Here is a 24,468-nt window from a genome sequence, read left to right as displayed (position 1 = left end):
AAGTCCTTTCACACATTGCCTATAAAAGTTGAGAACTGGTGATTCTTGTATCCTTTGAGCTGAATGGAAACCTTAGTAAAAAAATTATTTTCCTTTTGAGTAGGGAACAAGTGAATATATATATCCTGGGTGTTAAGTGTTGTCTCTTGTATCCTTCCCTGGTATGCCTTAACTAGCAGCTATGTATTACTTAGAACAGCTTTACCAGGCTGCCAGCCATCAAAGCTTCTCTGCACAAATGTACGCTTCTCAGGAACTTTATTCTATTTTTAGAAATCTTTATTTCCTCTATAAACAGTCATCCAAGAGCAGGCCTAACGTCTCGTTTTCGCTCTTTCAGCCACTCCTCTCTGTCTTTCACCATTCAGTTTTCTTACCAGGTTGACTCCTTTCCTTTAAACCTCACACATACTCACACAGTCTACAATTGATACAAAATACAGCAATAAGACTAATATTCAAACTGAAAAAAAATACGATTCCATCTCACCTTACTACAGTAGACTGTGCAGGCCACCTATTAACAATCACATCACCTTCAAACTATCATGTGTAATGTAATGTTCCACATCCTATATGCAAACTAGAGGTCTGCACGGGAACGGAGATCGCGGGTCTCGCAGGGGTCTCGCAGAAATCCCCCCCTAACCCATGGGACTCCCACGGGGACCCCCCTCTGGCCCACGGGACTCCCACGGGGATGGAAGGCTTTGGAAGCAGGGTTCGTCCATATAATATAATGGACACGTCAGCCTTAGTAAAAGAGGGGGTTTATAAGCTAATTACCTGAACAGAAAACAAAAAAAGGGTTCCACCAAAGAGATTCCACAAGGAAAACAGCAGCGCAAACACAAAAGAAACTGTGGAATTGATGATCTTGTCAGAAGTAGTTGCTGCTTTTTATGGGGACGGGCGGGGATGGAGGTAATTACTTGCGGGGATGGGTTGGGACGGAAAGGATATGGGCGGGGATGGGTGGGATTTCTGTCCCCACACAACTCTCTAATGCAAACTCCATAGAGCCACATATAAACCTTTTTGTCAACTCCTGGTCAATATCAGCAAGAAAACTTAAAAACATTTCAGTAGATCCTTCCCTCTCCCAAAGGTGTAAAATACAAGCGCACATTTAACTCACTACTCACCTACCTTAGCACCAAGATCCGGTTCATAGACAACAACACGGAAGACAAAGGCACGCACCGACAACTGAGCGCAAGACGGAGGCACGCGCCAAAGAAAATTACTGTTTTTAGGGGCTCCGACGGGGACCACACCTTCAAAAAGATATAAAAAGGATGGAGTTGGTCCAGAGGAAGACTACTAAAATGATCATTGCGTGAGAACAGACTTAAAGATTTCAATATGTTTACTTTGGAAGAAAGGTGGAATAGGGGCAATATGCTAGAGTGATAGAGATGTTTAAATATTTACATATACAGTATATAATCCTTCACAAAAGTCAATACCGACACAAACTAAACACCAGCGTATGGAAATCCTGATGGATATGGTGCAACCTGCAATTTTTCAACAATTAGCAGAACGGAGACAAACAGACCTCAAGTGCCCACCAGTGCCAGATATAGAAGAAGTCCAGTTCGGTCACCAATTAATGTGAGCTATCATTGGTCCTAGCCTATATCTGGCACCGGTGGACATTTGGTCTGTTTGTCCCCGTTATGCTAATTGTTGAAAAATTGCAGGTTGTACCATATCCATCAGGATTTCCATACGCTGGTGTTTAGTTTGTGTAAATATTTACATGGCATAAATGTACATGAGGCAAGCCTCTTTCAACTGAAAGGAAGCTCTGAAATGAGGGGACATCGAACGAAGGTGAAAAGGATTTTGACTATATACAAAGCAAAGCCAGAGAAGAGAATTTAGTGCTGAGGGTTGCATTATGAAATTATCAAATCGATAAAAGCATATGACTGTTGAATGTGCACTTCAGATTAACAATGCTGGTCTGTAATTTTTTTTCTTCCATAGATTGGAATGCAACAGCATTATGATCTTGGAACATATTTACGGCAACGGTACTCAGGATTTCTGAATGACTCATACAATCGACATGAGGCAAGTAAACGATCAGTTCAAAGCAGAAAAGCAATTAAAATGTCCTTTGTATTCAATTTGAAAAACTTATTATATTTGTTCTATTGGAACACTTGGGGCTCCTTTTACGAAGCCACGCTAGCGGTTTAACATGTGTAATAGCGCACGCTAAACCGCCGGCTGCACTAACCGCTACCACCTCCTCTTGAGCAGGCAGTAGCTTTTGGCCAGCACGGGGGTTAGTGCGTGATGAAAAGTCACGCACATTAAACCCCGCTAGCGCCGATTAGTAAAAGGAGCTCTTGGTATTATAAATGAAAAAAATATCGGCTTTGAACAGGCCTTCACAGCCATTAAGGTGGGTTTACTGAACAGCCAGGACCAGAAATTCAAAAGCAGATATGTAGATAGGCCCAAATTTTATCAAAGGTGCCACTAGTTTTAACTGATTTAATTACATTTAATCAACATGAAAATTGATTGCATCATTTTAAAAGCAATTAAATGTCATTAAAAAAAAAAAGATGGAATCTTTACAAACAGCGCCAGAACCGCAGCTACAGAGGCACCTACTAGCACCAGAGGGTAAAATAGGCTTGGTTAATTCTGGAAGTAGCCTTAGGCATCAGTAGGTGTCACCGTAGTCACGATTCTCATCACAGCTAGACACTAGAAATATAGGTCTTGAAAAACCTGACCTAAATTTCTGGCACCAATTTGTGATGTAGCCGTAATTCTATAAACGGCGCCATCGCATGATTGACATGCAATCAGTGCCGCCTTTGTGGATGGCTGCCAATCACAGCGCTGTTTACAGAATGGCATGATGCCAGCACAATACTCAGGACTATGTCGGCCAACATAGAAGAGGAGCCAGAAGAGCAGCCTGCATAGAAATAGAAAGGAGCCGGAGTGAGCAGCACTCACTGAATTCCCTGAAGACCCTCTCCACCCACCACTGTGATAATGAGACTACTGCCTTTAAATATTTAGGTCACATGGCCTTTACTGACATAACGTAAAACAGAGAAGCTCCAAGTAACTTGAAAAATAATAATAAAAAACTAAAATGAAAATAACTTTTAGACTACGCAAAATCATCTAAAAATTAAAAAATGAAATTTAAGACAACCCAAATGAATTTTCAAAACCGGCAATCCAAAATGGAGGTCACTCACAACAAAAATTGCTTCTAAAATAAAGTTTCATTTTTTTTTAACACAAACTATATCTATATGAAGGGCAGAACCTCCTCTTTCACATCCCAGAAAATCTTTTAAACTTTGAGGAAGTAAAAAAAAAAAAATCACTAAAACAAAATGACCACCGTGACTTAAAAACCTAAATAAATCATCATAAAACAAAATATATCAGTAGTGCTGGGGATTTTTACAGCTCTATGCAGCCATAGTGCTGGGGATTTTTACAGCTCTATGCAGCCATAGGCTTTAATGTTGCTTTGAATGTCAGTTTTGAATGCCAAAAGCCACAAAAATAAGGTATATAAATCCCCATTCCCTTTCCCTGAACTTTTAACCTATGCTTTGTAGAAGCTAGATGCACCTGAGAAGATAGGGAGTTGTCAAGGAAACAGGAGAGAGGATGCAAACTTTATGGCTCCATTGGACAGTTTCTGGAGGTCAGGAAAGTAAGAAGCCAGCCTCAGTGCTTGAATCTCTGAAAGGAGAGGGTTAGTTGAAAGTAGCTCCATCTCCAGAAGAGATTTAAGAGCTGTGAGAAGGTGGCAAATTTGTTTTATGGAAATCCCCAACTGTCTGATCAGAGATTCCAACCAACATGGAGGATTTTCATACCAAAGTGACAGATTTGGACTGTACATTTAAGCCTGAGGGGAGAATCTCTTTAGAGTTGGTCCTGCAATGTGTTCACTGTTCAAGAGTGCCTCTTCTTATCAACTGGAAGAAGTAAAGTTGGAGTTTGATGTGGTCTGTATTATTTGGGAGTGAGGAGTGTGTCTGGTGCTTGCCTGCTATAGGACTTCAGCTGCTAAGTTGGTCCCAGCTCAGGTTCTAACAAATAAAATAACTTTGTGTACCCCTTGCCAGCATCCGGGTAAACAAAGAGGTTACAGTATGTAAAGAATACGCCTCTGCACAGTTTGGGGCTCATAAAACTTTAAAACATCCAAAAACCAGCCTAAGTTTGTACTTGGACATCCTAACAGTAGGGACGTCCAAGTGCCGATAAATCAAAACCAACTTTCTGGACATGCAGCAGCACCTCTAAGCTGCTGTGCATCCAGATATCAAAGAGGCATGTTGGGAGGTGTGTTATGGGTGGGAATCGGGCGGGTTTCAACCTGACATACTGCTTTCCTAGCAGGAACTTAGACGCAAGCAGTTAGACCTGTTTGAGTTGTGTCTAAGTTCCACAAAGTTGCCCAAACTGACAAGAAGACCACTGGAGGATTTAAGGCATGACTCCCCCTTACTCCCTCAGTGGTCACAACCCCCCTCCCACCACCCAAAAAGTGAATAAAAAACAAAAACCCATAGGCTTCCTGTCAGCTGATCGTGGCAGAGGAATTAGAGAATGACACGGTGGCGGTTACCCGCGGCTAGCCGCGGGTAACCCGCCAGAACGTGGAATGAAAAATAACAGTCGCCGCGGGGACTGGGACAAGGCCATTCACCGCCCATGGAGCAGTGAATGGTCTTTTCTCCACAGTGAGGCATTTAGGATCGCGCGGTCCCCGCAGCCACCGCCCACCCGCCCGTCCGTAGCGTTTAGCCAGCTCCCTCCCTCTACCTCACCTTAAAATCTGAGTTTGCCGGCTTCTATTTTCCTGAGCCGCACGCGCGGCTGCGCGAGTCCATCAAGCTTCTCCTCTGACGCAACCGGAAACAGGAAGTTGCAGGAGATGAGAAGTCTTTTTAAACGCGTGCGGCTTGGGGAAAAAGGAATCCGGCAAACTCAGAATGTAAGGTGAGGTGGAGGGAGGGAGCTGGCTAAACGCTGCGATCGGGTAGGTGGGGGCTGCTAGACCGTGAGATCGCGTTTGTTCCCGGCTCATACTAGGAAGGAGGGAGTGAAAGGAAAAAAAATTCTGGGCCAAGGGGATGAAGAGGGAAAGAAAGAAACCCACAGCAGAAAAGAAAGGGGAAGACAGGCAGGTGAGCCTGATGCTGGAAGCAGGGGGGGGAGAAAGAGGGAAAGAAGCTAGATGGGGTTGAAAAGAAGAGAGACGCTGGTATGGAAGAGGAAGATAGGGGAAATCTGGACAGAGGAAGGTAACAGAAAGAGGGGAAATTATGTGCATGGGGCATAGGGACAGAGACATAAAGGGGACATGCCATGGGGATGGTATATGGACACAGGGGGGGGGCAATGGCAGATACATAGGAGAGATATTAGAAATGGGGAAATTAGGAACACAGAAGTGAGATAGTTTGTGGGAATGGGACAGAGACAGAGCTCGCAGGCTCCAGCGGCTTGCACAAATTACATTGTAACGTGCCACGAAAATAAGAGGGAGGGAGATAGATAGATAGGCCACGCGAGAAGAGCTGAAGGGTGGTAGAAAGGAACAGATTGTAAAGGAGGGAGGGAGGGAAGGGTGGTAGTGGAAAGGAATAGAACAGACATTGAAAGAGGGTAGAGAAGAACAGACCCTGAAGGGAAATGTGGAAGACTGAGTGGGGAGAAGATGCTGGAAGGGAAGAAGACAGATGCCAGACTATGGGGGAGCGGAGGGAAGAAGATGGGTGCTAGACCAATTGGGGGAGGGTGAAGGGAGAGGCACAGTAACAGCAAATGGAAGACGCAGAGAGAAGACACACAGTGGATGGAAGGAATTGAATGAGAAGATGTGGAAAGCAGAAACCAGACAACAAAGGCAGAAAAAAAATTATATTTATTTATTTATTTTTTGCTTTAGGATAAACTAGTATATTAGTTGTGTTGATAAAAATTTATAAACAAAGCCCTGCCAGCTGAACATCTCTTTCTCTAGTTCAGCAGCAGGAACTTTGATTTATAAGAAAGGAATAAGCTAAATATTACAGTACTAAGGCTTATATAGATGCTGCGGGGACGGTGACGGGGCGGTGAATGGGATGACAGTGGCGGTGACGGGGTGGTGAAAGGGATGGCGGTGACTGGGCGGTGAAGGGAATGGCGGTGACGGAGCGGTGCAGAGGATGGTGGGCCGGGGACAGGGCGGTGACAGAGACAGATTTTTTCCCCGTGTCATTCTCTAAGAGGAATCTCCAACAGCTGAGCCAGTTTGGGGGATTCCCCCGCCAGGATCAGCTGAGCCCTATACCCCTCTCCCTGACATCCTCCTGACATCTCCGACATCCCCCTGACATCTCTGACATCCTGGACCTTCTCCAACAACCCATGACATCTCTGCCTTTGGGCCCCTTCCACCACATCCCAAGATGTATTGGGAAGGGGAAGCCCCATCATTTGCAGCATGCAGCCCTGTAGGCAGGAGGGAATGGGCTTCCCTCCTGCTGTTTTCTTATCTGAAGGTACGGTGTGTCCAGGGATGTGGAAGGGGGGCTCGGGATGTCAGGGGGATGTCAGGAAAGGTCTGGGGATGTCAAGGGGAGGGGTTTAGGGCTCCACAGCTCAGATGATCCTTACAGGGGGAATCCCCATCAGCTGAGCTGCCAGGAATTCCCAAAACTGACTCAGCTGATGGGGTTTCCTTTGCCACGATTAGACAAGGTAGTTGGTGGGTACATCTAAAAAAAAAAAAAAACCAACACACCTTGCTTTTGTACGTTTTTCACATGGATGTTTTTATTTTTGAAAGTGGGCAAAAAAAGGTAGACGTCCTAAGGACCAAACTTATACCTAGCTCATTTTCAAAAATAAAAGAGAAGATGTTTTGGCAGCTTTGAAAATGGACATTTTTCCTACTGGGTTTGTGGATGTCTTGCACAAAACATCCAACCTCAGACTTAGGCACACTTTTGATTATGCTCCTCTTTGTGTATCCCTTGTACATGATGATTTCAAATATTCATATTATTTATCCTATTTATATATTTATTTATTCATTAGTGAATTAATTTATTGGGCTTATCTATTTATGAGTTATTTATTCGCTGGATTTATTATTTATTCTCTTTGTTTTTATGCTTTGCATGTGCATAGCTTGTGTGTTAAAGTTTGTGACTTGTTAATGCGATGTATTTTGTTGTATTTACAGTAAAAGTTAAAACTCTTACAGTGGCCCATGCAGGGCGAAACACGGCCATGTCAGGCAGTATTGTAATTTAATATTCTATAACGGCAATGTTCATAATTGCCGATATAGAATTTGTCATAGCATGTAGCATCCAAGTGTCTAACTGTAGGTGGCCTGTACTGAATTACCCCCTTTATGGCTAGTACTGCTGAAGTTTTTTCAGAAGACCTTGATGCTATCAGGGCAATTCTATACACTAGAGGTGACACCAGGAAATTCTTTTTCACTGAAAGGGTGGTTGATCATTGGAATAGTCTTCCACTGTAGGCGATTGAGGCCAGCAGCGTGCCTGATTTTAAGGCCAAATGGGATCGACACGTGGGTTCTATTCACTAGGCAAAGGTAGGGGAGGGTCATGAGGGTGGGCAGACTAGATGGGCCGTGGCCCTTATCAGCCGTCTATTTCTATGTTTCTATGTTTATACTTGCTTTATGGAAGTAATTCTATAAAGGTTGGCTAAAGATAAGTGCTAGCATGATGCATGCTAAATGCAAATTCTATATTAATAATTATGTATGTAATTGCCTTTATAGAATGCTAGCGCAAGTTGGCATTTGCACGCTTAACTTTAGGAGTGAACAGTTATGCCATGTCAGAAGCTAGTATAAATGCTTACACCTACATGCTGTCAATTATGCATAACTGAGAGTATTGTAAAAGGTTAATGTGCAAATACTTGGCACAACCGTGCCCCATCCTTGCTCCAGGTGATCATTTAGCATGGCTCCTACCTAAGTTTAATGATGTTGCTTGTTTTCTTTTCAAATTCTGATGCTAGGTCTATGTTCGAAGCACAGATTTTGACCGAACTCTTATGAGTGCCCAGGCCAATTTGGCTGCACTGTTTCCACCAGCTGATAAGGAGATTTGGAAACCCAGCCTCAAATGGCAGCCCATTCCAGTACACACCACACCACTGTCACAGGAACAGGTCTGTTTGCAGGATGAGTTCCCAATACCTTGACGCTTCAACCATCGCCTACTCTGGTTTCTTTCTTCTCTTCAGTGTCTGTCTCTCTCAGGGTGGGATTTGGGCAAGTTTCTTTTCGCTGCCACTGGTTTTATGCCTATATAGTCAATGCTGGGCCATGTTCAGGCACCAGTATTAAAAAGCTGAGAATGTGTGGACAGGCAGCACTTACCAGGTTAATTGCCAGTTAAGTTAAAGATAGGACTGCTATTTATACAGTGTCCCATTGGTTATCATCCTTCCACCAGGTCTCAGAGATGCCTATTATATTTATCTTTTCATTTAGTGCAATATATTCTAAGTCTCCCATCTTGTTTCTTAACATGAATACAGACATTTCAAACAATGTTTGTCATTCCTATTTACAACTTGTTTAGCAGTTGATACAGATAATTTGCAATTTTTAACATCTCTCTGCTTTGTATTTAAGGATGCCCATTTGGAAGCTTTAGAGTAACAGCTAGCTCCAATGGTTCTCAGTGAAATGAAGCAATAGTTTTGAGGCCCACCAAAATAAGACATTGATACCACTTAATTAAAAAAAAAAAAAAAAACAACCACACCACAAAACAAACAAAAAACAAACAAACAACCTATCCACACCAAGCTATGCTGTCCAAAATATAAAAGGGCTTACTGATATACAAAATGTAGACACTTTGAGAGATAATACATCTTTTTTATTAACTTTTAGTTTTTAATGCCAACAAAAAGTGCAATACAATTTATATACAAATAATGATAATCAACCAAGCACTTATAATCAATCAGTATCGATACAAAAGATAAAAATTCCCTCCCCCATCCATCATTACCATCAGGAATAATACCAAAACAAAAAATATACCCCCCTCCCATTCCCCCCCTCGGATGTGTGGGTGAAAAAACAATGGAAAATAAAGATAAAGGACAACTATAGCAAATCTACAAAAGACGTCAATGGACCCCAAACTAATTTGAATATCTTATTATGCCCCAGCATGTCAGCATTCATTTCTCATATTTATAAGTTAAACATAAGCTCGCCCACCAAAAAGGAAAACTAAATTGATCCCAATTCTTCCAATTGCAAGTAATCATTTGCTTGGATATATATAGAACTAATTCTTCTCTCACAAATCTTGGCCTCTGGTCCTTCCCTTGTCTGTAGATCCATTTTTAACCTTCAGAGGCTCACACTCTTGTGTGGCTGAGCACAGTTTTCTTGAGCCTCAGCACTGTTTTAGCTATACAGATAGATCAATTTATACCAGTGTCTCGCAAACGTTGTTGAGCTGCGGCACACTAAATGCAGTGGCATCTGGAAGTGCGCGGACATTGACACAATGACATCATGCACATGCATGAAGTCATCACATTAACGTTCATACATGCGCAAAGGCTCTTCAGACGGGCCCCGAGTCGCCAGTAGGGGGTGCCGGAAGGGAAGACAAGCAGAGAGAAGGAGCAGTCTGGCGCCAGCTGATTGCCTACAGCAGGGGTAGGGAACTCCGGTCCTCGAGAGCCATATTCCAGTCAGGTTTTCCCCAATGAATATGCATTGAAAGCAGTGCATGCAAATAGATCTCATGCATATTCGTTGGGGAAATCCTGAAAACCCGACTGGCATACAGCTCTCGAGGACCGGAGTTCTTTACCCCTGACCTACAGGATGGTAAGTGTCAATAGTGCAATTACATAGTGAAAATATTAACTCTATGAAACATCCAATGTGGGCAGCCTCATTTAAGACAGGTGGTAAAAGCAGTCTTTGGAATGTGCAGGTTAATGCATCTCAGTATTTGAGAACAAAATATGCCAACATATAGCCTGTTCTAAAATACAGAAGAAATGGATGTTTATGTGCAAGGTGTGAACAACATAAATATTCATTTTAGAAAAATAAATGTATACCTTATCAATGGGTTCAAAGCTAGCATATGAGCAGTTATGTACTGGCACATAACTGGTTATCTGTGCAACCTTAGAGATGTTATTTATTTGGTTCATTTTATATATTCCATCCTCCCCAACGAGCTCAGAATGGGTAACAAGGTTGACATACATAAAGCATAGACAAATTATGAATTTACATTTGTACATGTTAGATATACAGTCAAGATTTGTACATGTTAGATATACAGTCAAGATTAGCATACAGTTTGGTCTTTAAAGTTAACATACGGTTATTTCCATCTTCATTCAACAACCAGAGTGGATCTAGTTCTGTATACATTAGAATACATATGGTTTGAAGGGAGTAACTGGATTTATGGGAAGAGGTAAGTTTTTATTGCTTTCCTGAAGCTTAGAAGCCCTTTGAGGGATTGGATGTGAGGAGGCAGTTGACTCCAATAACTTGGTGGGAAGTGGGAGTAGGAACGGCATCTGGCACTCTGGAAATGGAGGGCGTGACCAGGAGGTATTTGCAGATGTGTTTCCTCCTGGGAGCGTAATGGTTGGTTTGGGATGTATGGAGGAAGTTTGGATGATATGGGTGCCATGTTGTGTAGGGACTTGTATGTTATTACTAGGCCCTTGAAGATACAACGTTTGGTAATGGGTAGCTAGTGGGTTGAATAGCGCTTCTGAGATGGAGTCATGGGCATAGAGGTTTGTCAGGAGTCTAATTGCCGCATTTTGTATGCCTTGTAGGTGAAGGAGATTTTTTTACTGTCAATCCATTGAATAGTGCATTACAGTAGTCCAGTGGTTCCCAACCCTGTCCTGGAGGAACACCAGGCCAATTGGGTTTTCAGGCTAGCCCTAATGAATATGCATGAAGCAAATTTGCATGCCTATCACTTCCATCATATGCAAATCTCTCTCATGCCTATTCATTAGGGCTAGCCTGAAAACCCGATTGGCCTGGTGTTCCTCCAGGACAGGGTTGGGAATCACTGCAGTAGTCCATGCAAGGCAGGAATAAGGCGTAGAGGAGTTGAGTGAAGTCAGTTTCGGAGAAATAGCTTCTTATTTTCTGAAGCTGTCAGAGATAGTAGAATGAAGAGGAGACTACCTGAGAGAACATAAGAACATAAGCATTGCCTCTGCCGGGTCAGACCAGGGGTCCATCGTGCCCAGCAGTCCGCTCCCGCGGCGGCCCCTCAGGTCCACGACCTGTAAGTGATCCTTTACTTAAATCATTCATTCCCTAATCATATTATCCTATGTAGTAACCCTCTATCTATACCTTTCAATCCCCTTTTTTATCAGGAAGTCATCTAATCCCTTTTTGGAACCCAATATTGTACTCTGTCCTATCACCTCTTCTGGAAGTGCATTCCAGATGTCTACCACTCTCTGAGAGAAGAACTTCCTAGCATGAGTGTGAAAGGTTTGCTTTGAGAATATTCCCAGGCTGCGTAACTGGTTATTATCCTGACACTGTCACAGTGACCAGTTTCCTTTGCCAGTTTGGTGTTTGGAAAAGTACAAAAATCACTGGGAGATTAAAAGGGCACCTCCCCTAATTCCTCCAGCGGAGTGCTGCTCAGTAGCAGCTGTTCACCAAATCCTAAATGTTCTTGGTAGCAGGGAAAAATGCTTGAGTACCTGAATAAATTCATGTAAACCGTTCTGAGCTCCCCTGGGAGAATGGTATAGAAAATTGAATAAATAAAAAAAAATAAAAAAGTATATCTCCCAACATCCATCTTTTTGGAAATAGACATGTATTCTCCTTTGGAAATTGGGAATAAACATCTGTGAACTTGTCATACTCTTGTTCCTCTCAAAACATATCCAGACTCTGCCTCTTTTCCATTAACCTGTGAGATATGCATAGCCTGCCTTTGTAAAATGGGGACTTAGACGTTTCTGCAAGATAAATGTGTACTTGCCGGTTTATGCACTTATCAAATGTGAACAGGGCTTGTAAAATGAGGATCAATGTGTTCGCAAAGTATCAGGTAACCATTCAGATAATTCTAGATACCCATCCCAGCACCATTTTACCAATGCTATCACACTACCATATCTTCTTTGTGAATTAAACTGTTTAGGGAGAAGGTAGGAACGAAGAAAAAAGAGAAAAAAACCCCAAAGGGAACCATATCATACTCGGGCCACATCAAAGGAGAGTATTGAAAACTTGAGAAAACAGCCAGATTTTGATGAGGGATTAAATATGGGCAGGGAGGATACACTGTGGATAAAGGAACCTTTTCCTCTCGCTAACTTGAAAGCCAACCAGATGCAATGCCTCTCCTTGATCTTAAACCAAGGAGCTCTGATGTCAGGTACTATCCTAGCATTTCTGGTATGGTGAAGAGTTTGTCTCACCCATAAAACACACTCCTGCCATCTCCTTACAGTATGTATATTCTGATACATCAATTTTAACCCATCAGCTTTAAATGACATTATTTCTGTGTGTAAATAATAATGGAATGCTACTCCTCCTAGCAGTGAGCTACTAATTTGCACGTTCCTGCCCCCCATACAAGTAGGTCCCCGCCCTCATGGCTTGTAGCTTCTGCTTTTCAGTACTGGCAGTTTATTCCAGTCTTCAGGAACAACCCCTCCTTTATTTCTCTAAAAGGTTTACTCCAGCAAAAATAATCGGGGGGGGGGGGGGCTTATCTATCTACAGATACAGATATGTATGTAAGGGTGTCGTGAAAGTGACCTTTGCTGACACTAAATAATGAGTTCCAACTGGAGTATATACAATCTGACAATTCTGGAGACCGCATCTTCAAAAAGATATAAAAAGGATGGAGTCGGTCCAGAGGAAGGTTACTAAAATGGTGTGTGGTCTTCATCATAAGGCGTATAGGAACAGACTTAAAGATCTCAATATGTATATTTTAGAGGAAAGGTGGGAAAGGGGAGATATGATAGAGATGTTTAAATACCTATGTGACGTAAATGCGCATGAGTCAAGTCTCTTTCAATTGACAGGAAGCTCTGGAATGAGAGGGCATAGGATGAAGCTAAGAGGTGATAGGCTCTGGAATAATCGAAGGGAATGTATATACTCTAATATAAACCGGGATTTGGGGGCCAAAAAATTGGCCTACAAATGGAGGTCCTGGTTTATATTCAAGCCAATACACCCCCTTCCAAAATTATAGCAGGCTACCGCCAGGCTCTGCACCCTGCCGCCCTCCCTGTCCTAGCCTTATACTTCTACTGCCGATAATCGGTGGAGGTGCAGCGGGCAGAAGCAAACTTTCCAAGTTCCTGCCTGCTGTTACCTGGTTGCCGTGAGTGTCTTCAGCACTGAGAAGCACAAGCAGGCATGTGATCTGGCGCTGCTGCTCAGTGCTGAGCAGCTTCCTTATTGGTTCCTGCGAATTCTCGTGAGAATTTTCAGGAGCCATTAAGGAAGCCACTGCAATTTTCCATACTGATACACAAAAAGATTTGGATATTGTGAGCTTATACAAATTAGAAATTAATTGTTCTTTCCTTCTACCCACCTAATATATACTTCTTACTCTGTTTCAGTTGTTGGTTCTTCCCTATGTAAACTGTCCACGTTTTAATGAACTTCAACAAGACACGATGGCTTCAAAGGAATTTAAAAGCTTACTTGAACCCTACCAGGTAAATGGCAATTGAATACTTAAACAATTCTATGTTGTTCTGCACTTTTAAAGCAGATTTTTTAAATGTTAGATTCCCAGAGAAATACTAGTTATTGAGTAACATAGTAACATAGTAGATGACGGCAGATAAAGACCCGAATGATCCTTCCAGTCTGCCCAACCTGATTCAATTTAAATTTTTTAATTTTTTCTTCTTAGCTATTTTTGGGCAAGAATCCAAAGCTTTACCCTGTACTGTACTTGGGTTCCAACTGTCGAAATCTCTGTTAAGACTTACTCCAGCCCATCTACACCCTCCCAGCCATTGAAGCCCTCCCCAGCCCATTCTCCACCAAACAGCAATATACAGATACAGACCGTGCAAGTCTGCCCAGTACCGGCCTTAGTTCAATATTTAATCTTATTTTCTGATTCTAGATCCTTTGTGTTCATCCCATGCTTCTTTGAACTCAGTCACAGTTTTACTCTCCACCACCTCTCTCGGGAGCGCATTCCAGGCATCCACCATCCTCTCCGTAAAGTAGAATTTCCTAACATTGCCTTTGAATCTACCACCCCTCAACCTCAAATTATGTCCTCTGGTTTTACCATTTTCCTTTCTCTGAAAAAGATTTTGTTCTACGTTAATACCCTTCAAGTATTTGAATGTCTGAATCATATCTCCCCTGTCTTTCCTTTCCTCTAGGGTATACATATTCAGGGCTTCCAGTCTCTCCTCATACGTCTTCTGGCGCAAGCCTCCTATTATTTTCATCGCCCTCCTCTGGACCGCCTCAAATCTTCTTACGTCCTTCGCCAGATACGGTCTCCAAAATTGAACACAATACTCCAAGTGGGGCCTTACCAATGACCTGTACAGGGGCATCAACACCTTCTTCCTTCTACTGACTACGCCTCTCTTTGTCCAGCCCAGCATCCTTCTGGCAGCAGCCACTGCCTTGTCACACTGTTTTTTCGCCTTTAGATCTTCGGACACTATAACCCCAAGGTCCCTCTCCCCGTCCGTGCATATCAGCTTCTCTCCTCCCAGCATATACGGTTCCTTCCTATTATTAATCCCCAAATGCATTACTCTGCATTTCTTTGCATTGAATTTTAGTTACCAGGCATTAGACCATTCCTCTAACTTTTGCAGATTCTTTTTCATATTTTCCACTCCCTCTTCGGTGTCTACTCTGTTACAAATCTTGGTATCATCTGCAAAAAGGCACACTTTTCCTTCTAACCCTTCAGCAATGTCACTCACAAACATATTGAACAGGATTGTCCCTAGCACTGATCCCTGAGGGACTCCACTACTCACTTTTCCTTCCTTCGAGCGACTTCCATTAACCACCACCCTCTGGCGTCTGTCCGACAGCCAGTTTCTGACCCAATTCACCACTTTGGGTCCTAACTTCAGCCCTTCAAGTTTGTTCAACAGCCTCCTATGAGGAACTGTATCAAAGGCTTTGCTGAAATCCAAGTAAATTACATCTAGCATATGTCCTCGATCCAGCTCTCTGGTCACCCAATCAAAAAATTCAATCAGGTTCGTTTGGCACGATTTACCTTTTGTAAAGCCATGTTGCCTCATATCCTGTAACCCATTAGATTCAAGGAAGTACACTATCCTTTCTTTCAGCAAAACTTCCATTATTTTTCCAACTACTGAAGTGAGGCTCACCGGCCTGTAGTTTCCTGCTTCATCCCTGTGACCACTTTTATGAATAGGGACCACATCCACTCTCCTCCAATCCCCAGGAATCACTCCCGTCTCCAGGGATTTGTTGAACAAGTCTTTAATAGAACTCGCCAGAACCTCTCTGAGCTCCCTTAGTATCTTGGGATGGATCCCGTTTGGTCCCATCGCTTTGTCCACCTTCAGTTTTTCAAGCTGCTCATAAACACTCTCCTCCTTGAACAGCGCAGAATCTACTCCATTTTCTCGTGTAACTTTGCTAGACAATCTCGGTCCATCTCCAGGATTTTCTTCTGTGAACACAGAACAGAAGTATTTGTTTAGCACATTCGCTTTCTCCTCATCACTTTCCACATATTGGTTCCCAGCATCTTTTAGCCTAGCAATTCCATTTTTCATCTTCCTCCTTTCACTAATATATCTTAAAAAAATTTTTGTCTCTCTTTTTTACATTTTTAGCCATTTGTTCTTCCGCCTGTGCTTTCGCCAGACGTATCTCTCTCTTGGCTTCTTTCAGTTTCACCCTGTTCTGCTCTCCTCTTCTTGTTTTTTTTTATATTTCACGAACGCCAACTCTTTCACCTTTATTTTCTCACCCACTAGGTTGGAGAACCATATCGGCTTCCTTTTTCTCTTGTTTTTATTGATTTTCTTCACATAAAGGTCCGTAGCCATTTTTATCGCTCCTTTCAGCTTAGACCACTGTCTTTCCACTTCTCTTATGTCCTCCCATCCTAACAGCTCTTTCTTCAAGTACTCTCCCATAGCATTAAAGTCCGTACGTTTGAAATCTAGGACTTTAAGTATCGTGCGGCCACTCTCCACTTTAGCCGTTATATCAAACCAAACCGTTTGATGATTGCTACTTGCCACTCGAACATTAGAGATACTCTCTCCATTTGTGAGGACCAGATCCAATATTGCTTTTTCCCTTGTGGGTTCCGTCACCATTTGTCTGAGCAGAGCCTCTTGAAAGGCATCCACAATCTCCCTACTTCTTTCCGATTCTGCAGACGGAACATTCCAGTCCGCATCTGGCAGGTTGAAATCTCCCAACAGCAGAACCTCCTCTTTCCTTCCAAACTTTTGGATATCCACAATCAGATCCTTATCAATTTGCTGCGATTGAGTCGGAGGTCTGTAGACTACACCCACGTAGATAGAAGTTCCATCTTCTCTTTTCAGAGCAATCCATATCGCTTCTTCCTCTCCCCAGGTCCCTTGCATTTCGGTCGCTTGGATATCGATCTTTACATAGAGAGCTACTCCTCCACCTTTATGACCATCTCTGTCCTTCCTAAAAAGATTATATCCCGGTATGTTTGCATCCCATCCATGTGATTCACTGAACCATGTCTGTGTGATAGCGACAATATCTAGATCTGCCTCTAACATCAGGGCTTGCAGATCATGAACTTTGTTGCCTAGACTGCGAGCATTTGTGGTCATCGCTTTCCAGCAATAATCTCCTTTTTTGTATGGATTTTTGTTTCGTTTCCCAGAAATCTCAGGAGTCTTACTCCATAATCAACTAAGAACATAAGAATAGCCTTACTGGATCAGACCAATGGTCCATCTAGCCCAGTCCTCATGGTAGCCAATCCAGGTCACCAGTACCTGGCAAAACCCCATAGAGTAGCAACATTCCATACTACCGATCCAGGGCAGGAAGTGGCTTCCCCCATGTCTGTCTCAATAACACACTATTTCCTCCAGAAATTGTCCAAATCTTTCTAAAAACCAGCTACACTATCCATTTTTACCACAACCTCTGGCAATGTGTTCCAGAGCTTAACTATTTTCTGAATGAAAAAATATTTCCTCCTATTGGTTTTTAAAGTATTTCTCTGTAACTTCATTGAGTGTCCCCTGTCTTTGTAATTTTTGTCAGAGTGAAAAATCAATCCACTTGTACCCATTCTACTCCACTCAGGATTTTGTAGACTTCAGTCATATCTCCCCTCAGCTGTCACTTTTCCAAGCTTAAGAGTCCTAACTTTTTTAGTCTTTTCTCAGACGAGAGGAGTTCCATCCCCTTTATCATCTTGGTCGCTCTTCTTTGAACCTTTTCTAGTGCCACTATATCTTTTTTGAGATAAGGAGACCAGAATTGAATGTAGTATTCCAGGTGAGGTCGCACCATGGAGTGATACAGAGGCATTATAACATTCTTAGTCTTGTTAACCATCCCTTTTTTAATAATTCCTAGAACCTTGTTTGCTTTTCTAGCCATTGCCACACACAGATCTTTTTCTTGGGTGCTAACCCCCAAGGTGGACCCTAGTATCTGGTAACTGTGCATCTGCACTTTGCATTTGGCCACATTAAATTTCATCTGCCTCTTGGACATCCAGTCTTTCAATCTCCTAAGAACTGCCTTCAATTTTTAACATTCTGCATGTGTTTTAACAACTTTGAACAGTTTAGTGTCATCTGTAAATTTAATCATCTCTCTTGTCGTTCCAGTTTCCAGATCATTTATCAATAAATTAAATAACCAGTGGTTCAATGGGTAGAACCCAGTGCACATTGTAATTTTTAATCCTCGGTATATAAATGAAAGATACAAACAACCCCTAATAAGAAACCCCGGCACTTTTCCTGGCTGCTGTATAGAATTTCATTAAGTTTTGCATAGGATATAGATCAGAAAATGGACATACAAGTTAGGACATTAAAATTGTCCTAACTTGTATGCAGAACCATTTGCAAAATCCATTAGGGATCGTGGAAAAGCTATGGCCCTCTTTTACTAAGCCGCGGTAGAGATTTCTACTGCAGCCCAGTGCGTTAGGAATTCTGTGAGCATCAGAGCATTTAGCTTTCTGGGTCAAGGTAGAAGCAGCTTAGTGAAAGTGTGTGTGTGTATGCACATAAGAAGAAACCATTTTATAAAAGAAAACATCCAAAAAAAGACTGGCATCACTCAGGATTTTGTACATATAAATATCAGATTTTGCAAAACCAGTCAAGATAAACCACATAAACTAATGAAGACATTAGGAGGATTGGGTATAGTTAAATGGATTTCTGTATATAAGTATTGTTGATGTATTTTAGTGTTTTATTATATACTAGTTTCTTAGCCCGTTACATTAATGGGTGCTAGAATAGATGTGTAGACTTAGGCATTTGTTTCTTTCTTTCTATATGTCTTTCTTTCTATCTCCCTGCCCCTTTCTTTATTTATATGTGTCTCTATTTTTGTCTTGCTCCCTTCCTTTTACCTTTATTTATGTATCTTTCCCTTCCTTTTATCTCCCCCCTGTCCAGCAGCATCCCTTCCCTGCTCCCCCTATCCAGCAGCACCCTTTCTCCCTTACCTGCTCCCCCTGTCCAGCATCCGCTAGGCCGGGCAACCTCGGGGCTTTTGCTAGGCCGGCTCAGATTATCGAAGTGGGCCAACCTAGCAAATGGCCCACGGCTGCTTATTGAAACTATGGCTGCTGCCGCTGCTGATCCAGGGGTGAGAAGAAGCAGCATCCTAGCAGCGGCAGCTAGTCAGAAGGCAGGAAGTAAATTGGCGTCGGAGATCAGAGCAGGAAATCAGCTGAGGCAGGCACTGCGCATGCACGAGCATAGCGCCACGGATCACGGGTTTGAAGTGCGCTGTTGTAAATATTGGGAAAGGTTTTATTATAACGGATTGTGTTACTGATTTTATTTATTTATTTATTCGATTTTCTATATTATTCTTCCAAGGGAGCTAAGAACGGTTTACATGAATTTATTCAGGTACTCTGATGTACCTTGTTGTTATTAAAGGTGACCTAAAGCTGTTTACAGTTTATTTGGGATGAACGTGGTATATAAGCCCAAAGCAGAAATAGAAAATACAATGCTAAAGAACCAGCCTTTTATGAAACTGTATTCATGAAAAAACAAAACAAAACAAAAAACCCAACTGCTTTTCATTTAAACAACAGATCACTACAATGTCTAGAAAAAAACTAATTTAGGAGGAGTTATCCTGCGTATTCATTACACTGACATTAGCTTAATCGTACATATTGATCACACAATTGACTGGCAAAAACCAGGGTATCTCTCTGTTCTTATTGATATACGCTACCAGCCCTCCAAGATATAACAAGAGTGATTTTCAACATGTAAAACCTGTTTTATGTGCAGAAAAGGGATTTTATAAAATAGTGTGATCTTTATGAACACTAAAAAAAAAAAATAGGCACATGGAAAGAGTGTGCCCATTTTTAATCTAATCTAATATTTTGAGTTGCTCTAAAACTAACTAGGTTCAAGGCGACATACAAATCAATGAGAATACATCATGTATTAATGGACACAAAAGTTAAGTGGACATTAATTAAGAGGGAAAGAAATAGAATGATTAAAGGATGTAAAGGGAGATTTGGGGTAACAATAGAGGTACAGATAACATTGAGTGGAGTTATAATGTTCACTGAAGATATTGAGCTTTCTGTCAATTGTCAGTGGAATATATTTCCATGCATTCTGCACATAGGTGTTTCCAGGGGTGTAGATCAGAGCCATAGTTGCCATATACATGCATATTTTATAAACTACGTGGACATACACTTACCCTGGAATCTATAAAGGTTGCCAAACTTTGAGTGCCCCAAATTAGGCACGGTTTTCAGATCGGCACCCAAAATAATCATTGAGCTCCCAATGATTGAATTATTGGAGCTAACAAGCACTTAATTGACACTTAATTATTATTTGAACACTGATTTGGCTACATGCTATTCTGTAACAGGATGGAGGACTGAAGCATAAATCAGCAGAGTGAGTGTAACAGACATGATGGAAGAAATGCTGAAATTCATTTCCATAGATGCTGTAACAATGGGCATTTAAATTGGATTGTGCACAACTCGAAAGGAGGTGTGGCATTGGGAGGGGCATGGACAGGTCAGGGGCGTTCAGAGAAGATATGCGCAGTTACAGAATAGCAGGGATCCACCCCCAATTTGTGTGCCAAGATTTACTGTACACCAGTTTTCAGCTAATGTAAGCCCTTGCGCCCAAAGTTGAGCTTGGAATTTGGACCTCGGTGCTATTCTAGAGAGTGTTCATGCTCATTCCCCGCCATTGCCACTCCCTCTGTGAAATACTGAGAAATTCATTAATGCATGAAATTCTATGAGCGTTAGCGCTTTTACCACTGCAGCCGGAGGTAAAAAAGCCTAATGTGGCTCCATAAAAAGGGGGCCTATATTTGTATATTGAATAACTGTCAAAAAAAAAGAACATAGAGGCAGTTCTAAAGTTAGCCATCAAAAGCGTGCATAGTTTATAGAATAGTAGGGCTTATGTGTCTGATTGGCACTAGTAATTAGCTGTTAGCTGCATAAGGAGGTGAGGAGAGACCTACTACTACTATTATTAATTATTTTTATAGCACTACCAGATGCACGTAGCGCTGTACAGAGTTACAAAGAGTCTCTGCTCAACAGAGCTTACAATTTAAACAAGAACCAAGTGGTAGAACTGCGGCCTCAGCACCCTGAGGTTGTGGGATAAAATCTTAGCACTGCTCCTTGTGGCCCTGGGCAAGTCACTTAATCCTCCATTGCCACAGGTACAAAACAAATACCTGTATATGGGTCAAACTGCTTTAAATGTGTAACCAGAAAAAAGCACGGGCCGGGGTGGGGGGTTAGGAAAGGAGGAAAAGAGAGATGCTGCACAGGTAGAGTAGTGGAAAGGGAGAGAAATAAATGCTGCCAATGGGGGGAGGGAAAAGGAACAGAGAATTGTTGGGCATCGGTGTGTGGCGTGAGAGGGAAAGAGAGATGATATATATGGGGAAAAGGAAGAAAGAGGGAGAATTGTTGGACATAATAGTGGTCGAGAGGAGGGAGGGAGATACATTACACTGGGAGGGAGGAGAGAAGACCCAAAGAAGGGAGCGATGTCAGACCACTGAAATGGGAATGAGAGAGAGATGCCAGAATGGAAGGGAAGGAGGGGAGAGAGAGATGCCAAGCTGCTGAAAGGAGAGGAGAGAGGTATTAGACCTCGGAAAGAGGGAGGGAAGAAGAGAGAGATGCCAGAGCATGGGAGAGGAGAAAGATTCCAAGCTATGGAAAGAAGAGAAAGATGCCAGACCATATGAGGGGGGGAGGAAGGAGGAAGACAGAGATGTCTGACCATAGGAGAGGGATGTGATGGTGCATAGGGATGGAGGGGAAGGGTAGGCAAAGGGTGCACAGAGATGATAAGAAATGCTTCTTATGGATAGATGGGAGTAGGGCAGAAGAAAGAGGGAGGAAATGGTACACATGGATAGATGGGAAGGGAAGGCATGGAAAAGTAGATTTTGAGAAGAAAGCAGAAAAATGGAAGAAAGTTGAATATTTAAAGTGAATTCTAAAGATAGATGTATGGCAGAAAGTGAAGGAGAGAAAAACAACAAATGGATAAGTTGGCCCTGGATACACAGTTAAGAGCACAGACAGAAGGAAGTGCAGCCAGAGATTGGGAAAGATGGTTTGAAAACCAAAATCACCAGGCAACAAAGGTAGGGGACATAAGAACATAAGAAATGCCTTCACCGGATCAGACCTTAGGTCCATCTTGTCCGGCGACCCACACACGCGGAGGCCAAGCTAGATGTTCCCTAATGGAACCCGTATCCCTAAATGTGATTTGCAAGAAGGTGTGCATTCAACTTGCCCTTGAATCCCAGAATGGTGGTCTCTGTCACAACCTCCTCCGGGAGAGCATTCCAAGCATCCACCACACAATTCAACTTAGTGATTGAATTGTGTCAGTTTTGAGAAATTACATCTGCTGTCTATATTTTGTACTGTTCAGGAAGAAATGCATTTGTTTCTATTTCTCTGGGGATTGTACTGCATGCAGAGTCTTGTATCTTAGGGTTTTGTTTGTATAAATTAGTACTTTTATTTTGTGGTCCTGTATTTGCATAGGGGTTATCTGTGTTCTGCATGTGTGACCAAGGACAGGTGTTCTGGTAGGAATGAATGTTGAGAAACATACAGTGTGCTTTGTGTAGTTTAATTTTGTGGTTAACCATTATGTGTTGTTAATAAGATTATACTGTATGTATATATGAAAAATGAATGGAAAAATGGTATTATAGTTAGTATTATTATGGGGCGGGTCTGGGGCGAAGACTGGGCAAGGTCTGAGGCGGAGCTTGTGGCTCCCCCAAACAAAAAAGCATTCTGCTGCCTATGCTATAAATTATATGCCTAAATCATTTAGCGTGGAACTGTCAGGGGAGGCATACATGTGGGGAGAGCATATGCTTGTCATGGGTTTGCCAAGGCCCTTTTACTAAAGCTTAGTACATGATAACAGACATTAGCAAGCACTAAATTCTAAGAAGCCGATAGGTATATAATGGGCTTTATAGCACATATTGCATGCTAATGTCAGTTTGCACATGCTAAGCTTTAGTAAAAGGTAAGGCTATATCAAATATTCAATTTGATTTGGTCCTAAATACATTATTCATATTCAGAATAATCATTTAAATCTGAATGTGAATAATCAGGGTCTCTACTGCTCTAGTGTAGTAAGGAAGAGCAGGGGGGTGGACCGCCCCAGGCGCTGCCATGGTGGGGTGCTAGCACCTCTCCTCTTCCCACCCCACCAGTAACTCTTCATATTTTTGCTGGCCATGAGCAGCATCTCATACTCACTGCTTACGCCAGTCTCATCACTCCCTCTGATGACACTTCCTATTCGCAGAAACAAGGAACTGAAGTCAGAGGGATGATGAGGCTGGCAGAAGCAGTTAGTAAGAGATGCTGCTTGCAGCCGGCATAAGAACATAAGAATTGCTGCTGCTGGGTCAGACCAGTGGTCCATCATGCCCAGCAGTCTGCTCACGCGGCGACCCTCTGGTCAAAGACCAGTGCCCTAACTGAGACTAGCCCTACCAGCGCACGTTCTTATTCAGCAGGAACTTGTCTAACTTTGTCTTGAATCCCTGGAGGGTGTTTTCTCCTATGACAGACTCCAGAAGAGCGTTCCTGTTTTCCACCACTCTCTGGATGAAGAAGAACTTCCTTACATTTGTACGGAATCTATCTCCTTTCAACTTTAGAGAGTGTCCTCTCGTTCTCCCTACCTTGGAGAGGGTGAACAACCTGTCCTTTATCTACTAAGTCTATCCCCTTCAGTACCTTGAATGTTTCGATCATGTCCTTTTTCAATCTCCTCTGTTCGAAGGAGAAGATGCCCAGTTTCTTTAATCTTTCACTGTACGGCAGCTCCTCCAACCCCTTAACCATCTTGGTCGCTCTTTCCAGTAGTACCGTGTCCTTCTTCATGTACAGCGACCAGTGCACCATGGCCCGGTACAGCAGCATGATAACCTTCTCCAATCCGTTCGTGATCCCCTTCTTTATCATTCCTAGCATTCTGTTTGCCCTTTTTCTGCCACCGCACATTGCGCGAACGGCTTCATTGACTTGTCGATCAGAACTCCCAAGTCCCTTTCCTGGGAGGTCGCTCCAAGTACCGCCCTGGACATCCTGTATTCGTGCATGAGATTTTTGTTACCTACATGCATCACTTTGCACTTATCCACGTTGAATCTCATCTGCCATGTCGATGCCCATTCCTCGAGCCTGATTATGTCACGTTGCAGATCTTCGGAATCCCCCTGCATCTTCACTACTCTGAATAACTTCGTATCGTCCACAAATTTAATCACCTCGCTCGTCATACCTCTGTCCAGATATGAAGAGGTAGAGCCTACAGAGAAGGGTGCACAGGGAGGGGGGGAACTCATAGTACAGAGAAGTGTGTATTGGGAGGTGCATGGCACATTGATGCAGGGGTACACAGGACAGTGATGGCAGGCACTTCAGCCTCTGGCACAAATTTTCTTCACTACACTAGTGCTCTACTGTGCTAAATCCTACTGAAATAAACACGTGATCTCCAATTTCAGATTCCTTCTTATATTATTGGTTATGCCCGTAATTCATTTTCAGCTGAATACTATTTTTCATCACTCATTCAGCTGAATAATAAAAT

The 24,468-nt window shown here is 42.5% G+C and overlaps 1 protein-coding gene across 5 annotated transcripts in view; it reads left to right on the top strand.

Annotated features, from left to right (window-relative positions):
• The window catches only part of ACP3 (acid phosphatase 3), a 124,543-nt gene that overhangs the window by 29,044 nt on the left and 71,031 nt on the right, over positions 1 to 24,468 (top strand). For all 5 annotated transcript variants that reach the window (XM_033929994.1, XM_033929991.1, XM_033929990.1 and 2 more), the window contains exons 3-5: positions 1,996 to 2,082; positions 8,062 to 8,214; positions 13,687 to 13,785. In XM_033929994.1, the coding sequence (XP_033785885.1) occupies positions 1,996 to 2,082; positions 8,062 to 8,214; positions 13,687 to 13,785 (339 nt within the window). The remainder of the gene's footprint in view (positions 1 to 1,995; positions 2,083 to 8,061; positions 8,215 to 13,686; positions 13,786 to 24,468) is intronic.

The sequence above is a fragment of the Geotrypetes seraphini genome, chromosome 2 (genome assembly GCF_902459505.1).
Source record: "Geotrypetes seraphini chromosome 2, aGeoSer1.1, whole genome shotgun sequence".
NCBI lineage: Eukaryota > Metazoa > Chordata > Amphibia > Gymnophiona > Dermophiidae > Geotrypetes > Geotrypetes seraphini.
Note: the sequence above shows the minus strand (reverse complement) of the source record. Positions and strands in the feature narration are given on the sequence as shown.